We start from the raw sequence: 15192 nt of genomic DNA, 5'->3' as shown, positions 1-15192 counted from the left end.
ATTGGCTCTGTTTACAAGAAAGTACATTAATTACACACAATCTCCTTCAAAACCGGTGTCAAAACGGAGACCTTTGAGCTTCATCTTCGGGACGAATGTCCCGCGTATTATCACGTAATCTAATAATCGTGAGTATATATAGTGACCTGGGATTTGACTCTCAGCCTGCACTCATACCACACTACCATCATCATCATCATCATCATCATCATCATCATCATCATCATCACAATAACACCCATCTGTCCCATCCTATTGTTGTAGCTCTTTGCAATGCTTTTCCGCTCGGATCCCGTCTCGTGTTCAGGCCTCGTAAAAGAATCTCATTACAGCCATCATTACCAGTGGCGCTTTTCTCTCCAGCCTGTTAAACTTACAATGAAAACAGACGCATGGGCTGCCAGGGCAGACGCGGCTCAGCTTTGTGGGGGTTTTTTTCTTTCCTTGAGGGAAATCGGAGAACTTTTTTTATGGTTCCGAGAGCCAAAAAAGCAGCTCCTTCCCTGGTCCAGGGTCTGCTGCTCTGAAACCAAATCAAAATAGCTAGTGCTTTTTATTAAACTGAGAAAAAAACAGCATGTGTGTGGGCCAGGAGTGTGTGTGTGTAGCCCAACTGTAAGAGCTCAGACCTTCCAAACTACACACACACACACACACACACACACACACACACACACAATAGCACAGTGTGTGTGAGTTGTGAAATCTGAACACATATCCCTCCTTACACTTCTAGAAGCCCAGAAGTGTCAGCAATTGTGTATGATTGTGTTTGTGTGTGTGTGTGTGTGTGTGTGTGAGGCATCAGACATTCGGTTTGGAAACTAAAGTTAAAGCGAACACCAAATGACTATCATCTTCCACGCCCACAGAAACAGACACTTCCGAGATCCCACAGTTTTTTCAAGCTATACACTATAATCCCACTTTTTTTTTTAAGTTGTGTGTAAAAAAATCCAAATAAAATAAAAAAGAAAAACTTTCAGATTCACAGAAAATGCATAAAAACGTCAAATCAAGCATCCTGAATCAGGGGTCCCTGAGGTTTTTTCTGTGAGGGCTACATCATTTCTTTAATGGGGGTCCGGTCGGTCTGTAACAGGAAATGACACGGGCCGGAGTGACTACCAAATGTATTTATTACGCCTCCTAATGCTGGATTGGTTTATTATTTTGTTCTGCACCATACGGACAATTGAGATTCACTTTTTAAGAGATATATCACCTATTTAAAGAGCATTATATCGTAATGAAATTTTTTCATATTCATTGCTATTTACTTATGAATACGTGAATCAAACAAATTCAAAAATAGCGCTCTCCATGCAGCGCACATGTAAAATCAAACAGCACGTGGCGTCAGCGCCTCTACAGGCCGCTCTCGTAATGACAGCAGACCTAAAGCAGGAAAAACTATCGGTATGGATTTCTGCAGATAGCCAATAGTTCCAGGAATCAACTATCAGTGCCTCGAGCTCTATTAACAACTAAGGGAAGTTAGTTTTTAAAGCCAAATATTTATTATCAAATACAGATATGATGTGAGTAAAACATATTTAAAATTACTAACATTTTCTAAATATATCTCTGGCATTGTTCAGAGAGCTTTTCCAAATGTGCAGGCATAGGGGCGGCAGTTTGAGGACCCCTGTCCTAAAGACTCGTTTACATTTAGCCACGCCCACAATACACAGTGATGCTTACGGAAAGGTGAGGATGCACCACATTTTCCAGTAATGCAGCTCAGCCACTGCAGCGCCTCAGCTACACTAAACACACACTTGTCGCTTCATTGTGTGACATTATACTGCGTTTTTTGGACAAAAGTATTGGAACACCAGACTTTTCCACCCGTATGTTTTTTTTTTCTCAAACTGTGGAGGCACATGATTGTAAAGGACGTCTTTAAATGTTCACTTGAACTGGGAGACTCAAACCTGTTCCAGCATGACGATGCCCCTGCATACCGAAATTATACTCAGGCATCCACAAAATTTTTCCCGCATTTTCTATGAGTGTTGCGTAAAGTCGTCTGTATCGTATCCCTGCCGTATTGCTCACCCTGAGATTTATTGACAGCAGCAGTAGATCAGAAGCGTGTCGGTGGTTTATGCCGTTTAGACCCATGTTCATAATGCAGTTAGTTCTATATTTCTCCTTCACTTCCACTCCCCCTGCTGCCTCATTCAGCCCAGATTAAATATTTATCCAGCTATAAATCATTCATCCGTGGTGGAAATCTGGCTCGGGGTTCTTGAGACTCGCTGCAGCTAAATAAGTGCTGACAAAACGAGACAAGGCGTCGACTCGTTTCAGCCCGGATTATTAGTGTCATCACTTAAAAACAGATCTCGTACTCTGTACGTGGCAGACGGTCTGTACCTTTAAACAAGCCGTGGGGGCGAATGTTGGGCTTTTATGATCCTCCAATAACGCAGCTCGGCCACTGCAGACCCTGAGCTACTCTGAACACATACTAACTCCGCCTCCTTTTATAGTACACCAGTATTCTTTTGTGAAGTGACTGTCAAAGTATGGGACACCTGATTTCTCCAGCCATATGTGGTTCTTCATTTAAATGTTCCCACAGTGTTGGAGACACAGTTGTTTTAGACATCTTTGGATGCTGTAGCATGAGAAGTTCCCTTCAACTGAACTACAAACCTGTTCCAGCGATGCCCCTGTGCACAAAGCCAGCTCCATGAAGTTATGCTTTTCATGGGTTGGAGTGGAAGATCTCCTGCTATAGAGCTCTGACAGGTGATTATCTAAGGATACTTTGAGGAGGAAAAGTGGAAAAAATGTCTGTGGTTGACCATCGTTTTATTCGCTTGGTTCCATGGCAACTCGTGGAATTTGTATCCATTAGCGGTTATGTCTCGCCGCGTAACGAGAAACTGCACCACAATCCAAATGGTTGACACTGGAGACTTCTTCTTTAAAGTAATGCTTTAATGTTCGTCTGCCCAAAGAAAACAAACAATCGCAACACTATAAAAACTGTTACGATGGAAATGACCGCCTACTGTAATAAAGGCATTACTACAACCAATCAAAACAATCAGACCAATCAGACCAATCAGAATGCAGAATTTAATCAAGAGGCTCTGGAGCTTATTGTGTAAACATCTAACAGGGGTTTACCAGCGTCAGTGTGTCTTCGTGTGACGGCGTGTATTCCCAGACGTTGTAGTCGTTTTTGTCACTTCCTCTCGACTGCACGGGAAGCAGGAAGTCAATGAAGATAAAATATGAAAGGCTTGAAATAAAGCAGAACATGTTTGTCCACACACACACACACACACACACACATATACACACACCCTTCTCTCTAGGTCTTTGTCTCTGTTCTTAGCTTCCTTCCTTTTCCTTTAATTATCGTGCAGCCAGTGATTTACGGCTCCTAACCAGAAGGCAGCTGCGGCGTGCAAAAGTTTGCACGCCCTCAGATGTAGTCGAGAGTTCACGTGTGTGATCTTTCACAAGAATCCACCAACTGAAGTACAAACTGCGACATCATTAAGTCATCGACGATCCATTCGGATAATAATTCATCGATTTTTCTTTTTAGGTCCCAAAGCATGGAGCAAACCAAGGTTTGATTTCTGGAACGTTCCAACAGAAAACCAAAATTGTTACTATTTTCAAGGTTCCTAAATACGACACATTTCTTCAGAACGCAAAATTCGAAGACGTTTTAAAACTTAATAAATAAATATAGCCACGTCCAGAAAACATCTTGAGGAGGAAAAAAAAAAAAAGGAGGAAAAAAAAGTATGTAAACACACAGCAGGCAAGCACATCTGGGACCCGTGCGACAAAAGGAGGTGCTTAAACATCTTGGAGTTATTACGGCGATAAAACCACTCCATCCGCTCCATCAGGGCTCGCGCGACTCTCCCACACACCCGTCTGCACTCGTTTATCAACCGGTCCAGAAATGTTCACGAGAGTCTTCAATTACTCCATAATTAACTCGTTAACTTGCGTAGCTTGTGCAGTATAAATCACAATTAATAAGTGTGTGTGTGTGTGTGTGTGTGTGTGTGTTTGTCTAATTTGAGGGACATAAGCAAGAAAATACCAACAGCGATGTGTCATTTGTGAGCTTGTCTAATAAAAAAAGAACAATGAACAATGGAGAACATGTTCTCATGGATTTGTTTGAAGGTTGCCAGATTGATATGCATTTACATGTTACAGACTACAGTTTCGTGCTGTTCTAAAGCGTCAGATCTAGGACTTTCCCTGATTTTCCCACCAGATGTCACTATTTTGTCCCTGTGTCCCTAATTAGTCTTTGATTGTCTCCACCTGAATCCTGTTAGACCTTTGAGTAATTTTTTCGGGCTTACTTTTTTTGTTCGATAGTAAAATATGTACGGTTGGTTCTCTGTGTTTGTTTTTTCCGGGTCACCTGCCTTTTCCCAAGTTGGCATGTGTACGTCTTTTCCTCTGAAGATTTAGATTTTTCCTTCGCGAGTTGTGGACTGATTTTTGCTCTGCTATTGTGCTGTATTTTGGGGGACCTGATTCCAGGAATATTCAGGGCGGGACCCTGGGATGTCGGGAATTGTTTGGTACAGCTTTAAAAAAGGAGTCCCCAGGTGGACATCTGAGAATATCGAGGCTGTTTGAGCTGCCATCATGAGGAGACCTCACCGCTCCGTTCCACAACACGCTTCATCATCGCTGTGTCGAGGCATTTCTTTGGAATGACACACCCAGGAGCAGACAGGACACGATCATGACGTCCTAATGTCCGGGTAACGATGCAGAAATTCCCTTTGTGCAGCACTCACACTGGATAGAATTTTTTTCCATCATTTCTAAGTTTGTCTATATGTGTGTCATTTGGGTTCACACACATACACACACACGCACACACTTCTGCGCCAAAATGCAAGAGCTTTCCTCCAGTCAACCCTGGTCCGAGCACCGACCCTGAAAGAGACTCCTTCCATGTTGACATTCCATGTTGAAATTCCTGCTCACCAAAATCGTCACCCTCGCAATAATCACGTGTCCGGCATACGTGAACCTGAAGTGAGCTGTTACTATAGGGACGATAACGTATTAGAACGAGCGGAATGAAGTTGCTGAGTCAGCGGGACGTGGGCAACATCTCACCCGCTAATGATTCAAATAAATACATCAATCTGCTTACTCACAACACGACTCTCAGAACACAGAGGAGTCGGTCTGACTTTATCTCTCTCACACACACACACACACACACACACACACACACACACACACACACACACACACACACACGTATATCATTCTGCACCTCTCCGACATCACAGTAAACCTCTGAAATGACCTCTAACCTCTAAGTCTCTGCTCCTGAGGGGAAGCGAGTGCAGGGAGAAAGTGTCAACCTTCAGTAATGTTTCTATCATTTCACATAAACATGACTGGCATCTCATATCCTGACTACCACAGCAAACACGATGAATGTTCACAAAGCCAGCTCTATGAAGATCTGCTTTCCATGGGCTGGATTGGATGGAAGATCTCCTGCTCTACAGCTCCATACCGTCCTCACCTCACCTACATCTGTACTTGGCTTTACTAACACACATCCTTGTGGCTGAATGAATCTCCACCAATCTCCACAAGCTTACTCCAAATGAGCGGCCATTTTGATTTGACGTCACTTACTGATCTCTGGGTCGAGGAAGTACAAAAGTTTTTGCCTTCAAATTTACTTAAGTATCCAAAGTAGTGATTTATTATAACCATAATGTTCCTGTTATCATTTTTAACAAAAGATTCTTTATTTAATCACCTCAGTGTGAAAAGACTCGAATGTGACTCTCAGCACACTGATCTATTAATAGAATGATATTAATGACTCAAACACTGATTGATTTCTATTACAATCATCAAGAACCCAAAACCTTCTTTACTTTAAAAACTGTGGTGGTGAGTTCGAGTCTGGAGTTTCTTCATCATTTATTCCTCTCTAAATGTTCTGCTTGATGTTGAACTGATGCTGAACTGTATGTTGGTGATCAGTAGATGCACCGAGCGCCGATCAGAACACGTGTAAAACCTGATTGGTGACTCGCTGCGTGTTTCACCAGTTACGTTTTTATCCTCGTTATTAAAAAGAAACGACTGATTTCACAAAATGTAGTTGAGTAAAAAGTAAGAATTTGACTTTGAAATGTAGTGAAGTTACAGTAAAAATCTCCTGAAATGGAAACACTTCAGTAAAATACAGATACGAGAAAAAAAAACTTATTAGGATTATTTTTTCTAATTGGGGTAAGAATTTACTGGGAGGAGATAAATGATGTTCGTTCCTGGTTAATAAACAGTTTATAACTGCGACATTGTGCCATTTTGAGCTCAATCACAGTTTCATGTGTATTTAAAAGTATTATTATTGGGATCAATTGAGACGCTGAAATCAGGAGTCCAGAAGGACCTTCTTTAAGGGGCTTCTTTAAGACAGAATCAAATAATCAGTAATTCAAATGAGTATTTTCGACTTCTCACACGGTTTGGTCAAAAGTATTGGGACACATGACTTTTTCACCCATATCTGCTTCTTTCCCAAAACTGGAGGCACACAATTAAATAGGAAAGTCTTCAGATAGCTTTTGTGCACAAAGCCATTTAGATCCGTGAAGATCTGCTTTCCATGGTTTTCCATGGATTTGGTGGAAGATCTCCTGCTATAGAGCTTTTAAACATCGTTGGGATGAATTTTTCACACTGACTGAACCCCAGGCCTCCTCACCTTCTCACCTTCATCGGCATCTGACTTTACCAACACCCTTGTTGCTGAATGAATCTTCACAAGCATACTCCAAAAAGGTAGTGGAACATGTTCCCAGAGGGGTGGAGCTTATTATAATATTATTATTGCCCAAGAAGATCAAGATAAGAAAGTATAACACGGGATCGACTGACCCTGGCACTTTCGATTATTTAAAAAAGATCATAGTGAGCTTTATTTATTAAAAAAACATGACATGAAATTGTGTGTGTGTGTGTGTGTGTGTGTGTGTGTGAGGAAGAGAATGTGAGAATGTGGGAGCGTGTGAATGAGAGAGAAAGTGAACAGCGGGTGACTAACTGGGTGAGGTGTGTGTGTGTGTGTGTGTGTGTGTATAAAAGCGAGTGCAGTTCCTCAGCATGGTTACGTAAGTGATCGTGTGTTTGAGGGAATCTAGAAGCTAATGAGTGCGCGGTGTTGCGGCTGTCTGCCGCTGAGGTGCCAACTTTCCACTCGTTCCTCTCGTTCCTCTCGGCTCGGGGCTCCAGAAACGCTGTCGCGAGGAACACAGGAGGCTTTGTGAGCGTAGTAAACACCACCAGAGACGCAGTTGGTGCAAACTCAGAAAGTACAGCATCAAAAAAATAAAAAAAACAACACACACATACACACAAACCCTCTGCTCACAGCATATCGCTTTATTCGGAGAGTAACGATGAGACAATATCGATCTACGACAAGTAATATAGATAATAATAATTAAATAATTAAATTCCTTTCCTGATCAAGAAGAAAGAAATTGTTTAGTCGGTATTATACACTCAACGTCCACTTCATTAAGAACACCTGCACATTCATGCAGTGATCTAACCAGCTAATCATGCTGGTTAAAAGTCATGTGAATATGAGTCAAGGGCTTCAGTGAAAAGATGGGATTGCGGTTGTTGCCACCTTTTGAGTTTTTCAGATTTTGCACAGAACGATGCGAAAAACAAAAAACATCACGGTTTAGGTTTCATTTTGGGGCGGGGGAGTTTTCACATTTTTTAAAATTTTCATCAGCAAATTACTTCATATCTCATTTACATCCTTGGCCCCACCCACTCTATCTGGTCTTACTAAAAAATAATTGATTCCGTTTAAAGAACAATATCAATATTTAAAGCGGTCAAAATAAAATCCCTATATCTATGCGATCTCTATAGCAGGACGTTTTAAGTGCCTCGTTAATTTATTTGTATTTTTTTATTAAGATTGCGAGAATAAAGTCAAAATATTTTGAGAATGAAGATGAAATTATTTAATAACTACGTCGAAAACCTTTAGGAATCAAGTCTTAATATTTTTCCACCATGGACCCTGAAGTCTGAAAAACAGAAGACGTTCATTTTTAGGATTTTTAAGACGAGGCATAAATAACGTCAAACTGGGACAAAACTGGGACTTTGGTGACCTAGTGGTTACTAGTGGACTTTAAGATTTTTAATACCAGTCGCACCAAACTGCATCTCCTGGGCCCCTGAGTAAGGCCCTAAAACCCTTTAACTGCTTAGTTACACGAAAGAGATAAATGTAAGGATTGGATGTGACTTGAACTCATGACCTTCGGCTCCAAAGACCAATGCCTTAACCACTAAGCTTCCACCTCTCTTTTTCTGTGTGTGTGTGTGTGTGTGTGTGTGTGTGTGTGTGTGTGTGTGTGTGTGTGTGTGTGTGTGTGTGTGTGTGTGTACAGTACATAGCTTTACTACAAAACTGCACTTTATTGAATCTCACACTGTGGATACAAAACAAGGCCTCCATTCTTACCTGCATCATTCTTCCTCCCTCTGCCTCCTCCTCCTCGGCCCTGGACATTCCTCTGTCCTGTTTTACGCATACTGAAATACACAATCCTCTTTTCCGTGTCCTCAGTTTACTCCTATGAACAAACAAAACGAAACAAAAGCAACTTATTGAGGACCAATGCAACGAGGAAATTATTTTGTTTCTTTAGCTGCTGATGGTCATTTCCGTCTGTCCTTCTACATTTCCTGGATGCTTTGTGCTCGTTCTGGGCTTCAGGAAGCAGCTTTGTCAGTGAACAGCACAAGGATTTGTTCGACACGGCGTTAATGATGGAAAAACTCCTCTCGTACACACCAAAAACGGCGACGACGTTAGTTTGCGATTTTGCACAACGGGAAACAATTCTCTTCCAGCCAAAGAACTTCTACTGTTTTTATTTATTATTACAAGCTAAATACGTGCATCGGATTGGTATGTTCTTCTTTTTAACCATCCCAGTCCACATTTAGTTCTCATTTGCTCTTATAATAACCTCCACTCTCCACTCAGCATGGAAAAATCAAATAGGGTGTTTAACAGGGTTGGAGCTCTAAAGCATGAGATCTTCCATCAAATCCAAGCCATGAAAAGCAGATCTTAATATTTGGTTTGGGTCTCGTACATAAAGTAAAGAAATCATTTCCTGCTCCAGCATCCAAATACGTCCAATCATGTGCCTCCAAGTTTGTGGTAACATTTTAGCGAGTCTCCCAATACTTGTATCTGGATCGTGTATCTAACTGTGACTTGAATCCGAAGCAACAGCTGGATTAAGATACAGCTGTTTACATACGACAGAATAAAAATAATACACGTTTGATTGTCACACTAGTCGATGTGTGTTTGTTACTATCGAAACGTTTAGAACGAGCGCCATCAATTCAACCCGTGTTTATTGAATCAGCTCTCTCCTGACCAATCAGGATGGAGAATTCAAGAGCTCTGCCTCCACTGTCGATCGTATACCTGCACTTCTACTCCATCCTCTGGTTTGTAACACTGTGGAGACGCAAACTTTCGCATGCAGGCGAGTCGTAAAAAAGTGCCAACGCCGTCCGGGGCGTTCTGCAAACACGAACAATAGCAGGAAACGCCACCGTGTCTGAGGCGATGTAAGCCTCGCCGGATAAGCCCCGCCCACCAGAGGTGGAGAGTAACGAAATGCATTTACTCACGTTACTGTAATCGAGTAGCTTTTTTTGTGAACTTCAACTTTTTAAAGTCGTTTTTTTATGCCACTGTGAAAAACTGTAGCTTTCTAAATTTGACTCCGAGTAAATTTTTAAATGAGCTACTTTTTACTTTTACTTCAGTAGGTTTTTTAGAACTTCATTTGTACTTAAGTAAAATTTGAAGTAACAGTAACTTTTACTTAAGTAGAATATTTGATTATTCTTTCCACCTCTGGAACCTTGTGCCTAGTAAGGAATAAATCACTTCAGGTTGTGCCGTTATAAGAAAATAATCAGCACCTCTATGGTGTGATTTGGAGCTAGCATAACATCCGCTAAACCAGCAGGTCCAACCATACAGTTCCCTTCTCCTACACCTGAGCACGAGGCGACTGTTCAAGACATAAGATCTGTGATGTGTATCAAAAGTGAAGTTTTGCTTTGAATCTGTTATCAAAACACACACTATAAGGCTATAATGTTCCACATTTAGTCCCGATTTACTCATAATGAGCTCCACTCTTCTGGGAAGATGTTCTAATAGATTTTGTGGAGATTTGTGTGAGATTTTTAAACTCCAGGCTTTATGCAGAAGAAAGACGGAGCTGGTCATCGCTATACTGGGGTACAACCCGCATGCAAACCAGTCACCAGCAAACACTGTAATGAGATGAGAAACATCTAAGAAGCCTTCACTGGAGAAATTAGAGCGCAATGACGTGTGTCCTACACCCTGACCACAGCCTTTGGAATTTAAAAAGTTCTGGGATGGATTAGTTGCCACCTGGCTCAGGGGCAAATCTTAATCCGTTCCAGGTCGGGTCCAGGCACGGAGCTCCGCAAAGTCTGATACTAATTGCTCGGGTTTAAAAGAGAGACCACATCCTACTGCTTGGAGACGTGGGCTCTGAGGAGGCTTCAGAGAGATCCAGAACGTCCTCACGGTCACGTCGTTCAGGCAGCCGTGAAGACCGCTTCCTGAGCTAGCACGTGCGATAACTGGAAGCGTGTGCCTGCCTTTAGTTGCACGCATGAAAGAAGAAGGTTCTTTAAACGTTCTTTAAGCGTTCCTCGTATTGACTCACTCGTGATGTTTTTCTACACACGAGGTTCTCTTTATTTCCTTTGGAAGGTTTACTCGATAGTCCGGCGCCCTGCGGGACTTGGTGCGTAGCCCAGAATAAATCTCCAGCATGTGGGGTTTTGCAGAACATCGCCGCACATGAAGCAGATTTTTGCTGAACCCGAGCTGTCGGGTTTATACACGTGTAGTCGAATTGAACCGATTTTCCGGTACTTTCATGGGAGAATGCGTTTCCTTTCTGGATCTGGAGGGGATTGAAATCCTCCACAGCATCATCCTCACTCCACTTTTGTCATATGACAAAAGTATTTGGACACCTGAATTTTCCAGCCATGTGTGGTTCTTCCCCAAACTGTTACCACAAAGTAATTGTATTTGTATAATTGTATAATTTGTATCGGACGTCTTTGGATGCTTTAGCATGAAATTTTCCATTCACTTGAACTAGGAGACTCAAAACTCTTTCAGCATGACAATGCTCCTGTAAACAAATCCAGCTCCATGAACATCTGCTTTTCATGAAATAGATTTGGTGAAAGATCTCCTGCTATAAAGCTCTGTCCCTTAACCCTATTCAACATGAATGAATTGTTCACGCTGACTGCACCCCGGGCCTCCTGACGTCACCTCCATCAGTACCTGACTTTTCTAACACACATCCTTGTGGCTGAACGAATTTCCACAAATCTCCACAAACACGCCGCAAATGAGCGGCCATTTTGTTTTTGTTTTTCTATTTTTTTCCTGTCCTAATTGGGGGCCAGAATTTACTCTTCGTTTCTGGTTAATAAACAGTATGTAATTGTGTTCGGCGCAATTTACAAACGTGACCACGTGTCCATTATGTTTTCGCAATTGCTGTTTCGTGTGTTTTTAATGTATTTCTGTAATATTTGTACATTTCTAACCAGCGTGAAATCAATTGGAAACCTGACACAAAGGCTCACTTGGACACGAAGGACAAATTGGGCAAGTGGTAGCTCGGAAGGTAGACCGGAAGGTCATGAGTTTCATTCCCACAACCTTTTTTTAAGGGGCCCTTGAGTAAGGCCCATAACCCTAAACTGTTTAGAAGTATAAATTAAGTAATTGTATAACTGAAAGTCTCTCGGGATTAGGAAAGAGGGAAAGGGGTAGCTCAGTGGTCAAAATGTTTGATCAGAAGGTTGTGAGTTCAAATCCCAGCACCACCAACCTGCCATTGCTGGGCCCTTGAGCAAGGCCCTTAACCCTCAAATGTTCAGCTGTATAATGAAAGTCACTCTGGATAAGAGTGTCTGACAAATGCCATAAATGTAAATAGGGCGGTGGCACTGGATTTTGGATCCGAATGTCATGAGTTCAAATCCCAGGAACACCAAGCCGCCACTCGTGGGCTCCTGAGCGAGGCCCCTAATCCCAATACTGCCAGTCGTATGAATAAAATAAATGTAAGGTGTCTCTGATTAAGGGTGGCTGCTAAATCGTATAAATGTAGAATGAGTAATGAAGACACTTTTACACCCTGAAGACGTTTGGAAAATTGAACACACGCTGACACGTGACTTTTCCTGAAACAGAACTCTGTAAAACAGCCTCTGGGACCTGAAATCGTTTAGAGAAATGTGCGAAACATGACGTGAGTGTTTTGGGAACATGAACTATTAACTTAAGAGCGATTCTTCAGACATTTTAGAACTTAATTGGACACTAAACACTAATCCGGTTACGTCGCTAGTCCGCTAAATCTGCGTTGCTGTGACCTGGATGAGGATCTGAAAACATTACAGGGGCAAATCAACAGTATTCCTGCATCCGTGACCTCAAACCGGTTTAATCAGCATGATCAGTGATGATCAAAGACACGAGGTCATGGAAGCAGCGCCGATGTTTCAGAGAGTCTAAAAATGTTGTGCGCGTAAGATCAAATTACAGACCGGAGGAAACAGCATTAAGACTTGTGTAGTGTATTCGCCAGAGAAAAAAAAACACGGGTGGAAAACTCTGGTCTGACCACCGCCGGCCCTCAAAACTTTTAATATCTGCTTCAACTGCAGTTTCTGTCAAATTATACGTTTCCGGAGGCCTTCGGCTAAATCTGAGCTTCATTTGAGCATAAAGATGTTTAATCAAATAACACAGGGCGGAAAATAGAGAGGAAAAAAAAGCCCGACGTGAGGAGGAACGGCGAAGGAAGAGAAAACAGATGGAAGAATCGCAGCAGAGGTTTTGAAGATACTGTACAAAAAACGGAGGGAAATGTACAACTTTACGATCCGTAACCAGCAATATGTAATAAAATGCAAATAATCATCCAATTTGTGACGCGGAAAAGTAATAAACATTCTGAAAAAGTCGTGTTTGTTTAATACTGGAGATAAAATTCAGAGTAATTCAGCATTAAATACAGATTTGCTCACTGAGCTTTCTGCCCTCTTCCACATACATAAGCTCGAAGACTTAACGAGTGTCCCTGTGATTGAAAGAAGAAAGCAAAAGACAGGAAGAAAGAGAGAAGAAAAGACACAGAGACAACAAAATGAGGAAAATAAAAATGTTCCAGCAATTAGGACCAGCTGAGTGAAAGTGAACGTTCTTGTCCTTTATAAATGACTTTATACCACCATTTTTTTGCCTGATTTCTTTAAAGGGTGCCAATAGTTTTGCACACCGAAAGCATGACCCAAGGCAGAAGGGATTACATCATAAAGTAAACCAGGCACAGGGTGGTGAACGTTCCAGGCTGGAAAGAAGAGAAGATAACACAGAACACTCTGGAACAAGAACAGGAATGGGCTTGAAGGAAGATGAAGATGATGATGATGATGATGATGATGATGATGATGATGATGTGTTGGTGGCACTGTTCCAGTGAGTAAAAAAAAAAAGAAAGAAAATGAGGACAGAGATTTTTAAATAGGTTTCATGGCTGTGACCTCAGGGAAAATGTCCCTGTTTCCTTATAAGGAAAACGTGTCCTAAATATCGGCGGGACATCATCGGAGTAAGAAATCTCTCACGCATCTGGTCATGTACGAGTTCCTGAACGTCAGGGAAGCATCAGGAGAACAGCATGAGAACATCGCAAGAACGTCAGGGGAACGAGGTGAGATCATAACGAATACATTAAAAGAGCATCAAGAGAACGTCTCAAACAAAACAAGCAGCGTCCGCGATTCCGCTGGTCAATCAATAGACACATTCCTGAGTCACGTTGGTTTTTAAATCAGTTCATCTCCAGACCTAAAACACGTCCCACAGCAGCCACAATCGAAGGCAATCATCAAAGTATTAAGAGAATGTGTTATAAATCATACAGTATATCAAACTTTAGCTAGCTAGTCTATCGCTGCTAATGTTGCTCAGAGAGACATTACTGTTGTACCGAAGTTGCAGTCTGAAGAAAACGAACAAATAAAACGAAAGACACGTTTTTGTTTTTTTGTCGCACATTAAACGAGCCGAGGTTTGGAAAGAACGAAATCGCAAATCGCACATGATCTGCGTAGTGTAGATTTTTACTATACAATAGAGAAATACACTTTCTGGGCGGGGCATAAACACTCTTGAGCTAATTTGATTGGTCAAACACAAAATTAGTACCACATGGTCATCGAATCGGTTAATGTCGTTGTTGTTTATAAAAAAGGGTCAAATTATCCCTAATAAAGCGAAGTTATAATAACTAATAATCAGCGAAAAATCTTAAATTGCATCACGGTGATGAATAAAAGCTGAAAAAACACCAAACTCCAAGACATAAAAAAAATGCATAATTAAAAATTTAATAATAATTAATAATAATAAATAAAATATATATATTCAATAGTAAAAGTAAATAAATATTGCTTTAATATACCGTGAACACAAAGGAGTCCTGACTAAATTACTTAATGAATGAATTAATTAACAAATGAATAAATTTTTTGTTTTCACTGCAACTGTGACCGTATACATAAAGAGCGCACGCGCTTCCTACAGCGCGAGAATAAATAAACACCGGTTTGAATGTTTAAGTTTCCACCTTTGATATAATACAATAAACAATAACAATAGAATAAAGACACATAAAAAGCTAATAAAGTGTTTAAAACACTTACAGTGTAAATTCCGCTCCAGCTCCGGACTCTCGCCTGCGCGCGCGCTCTCCGTGGACGCGGAATTGTGCGAGGTCTTTTAGCCGGAGCGCGCGCCTGATCGCGGACACGCCCACGTGACAGACACGTCACCCGAGCCGCCATCTTGCACAGGGCAAATCTCTCCACGGGGTCTATCGACATGAAGTCTTGACAGATGAATCCCTTGTGTGTGTGTGTGTGTGTGTGTGTGTGTGTGTGTTAGTTATCATTGCCACTGTGTGTTTACCCGAGCATGATTCTCACTACACAATCCCACCA

At 41.5% G+C, this 15192-nt stretch overlaps 1 protein-coding gene across 3 annotated transcripts in view; it reads right to left on the bottom strand.

Moving 5' to 3' along the window:
* Window positions 1-14956, bottom strand: part of tanc1a (tetratricopeptide repeat, ankyrin repeat and coiled-coil containing 1a) — a 59476-nt gene extending 44520 nt beyond the window's left edge. For all 3 annotated transcript variants that reach the window (XM_046842944.1, XM_046843021.1, XM_046843101.1), the window contains exons 1-2: window positions 14896-14956; window positions 8543-8654 (exon numbers count right to left, since the gene is read on the bottom strand). In XM_046842944.1, coding sequence (XP_046698900.1) covers window positions 8543-8612 — 70 coding nt within the window. In that variant the 5' untranslated portion in view covers window positions 8613-8654; window positions 14896-14956. The remainder of the gene's footprint in view (window positions 1-8542; window positions 8655-14895) is intronic.
* Between the last annotated feature and the right edge of the window lie 236 nt (window positions 14957-15192).

The sequence above is a fragment of the Silurus meridionalis genome, chromosome 1, assembly GCF_014805685.1.
Source record: "Silurus meridionalis isolate SWU-2019-XX chromosome 1, ASM1480568v1, whole genome shotgun sequence".
NCBI classification, from domain to species: Eukaryota; Metazoa; Chordata; class Actinopteri; order Siluriformes; family Siluridae; genus Silurus; species Silurus meridionalis.
Note: the sequence above shows the minus strand (reverse complement) of the source record. Positions and strands in the feature narration are given on the sequence as shown.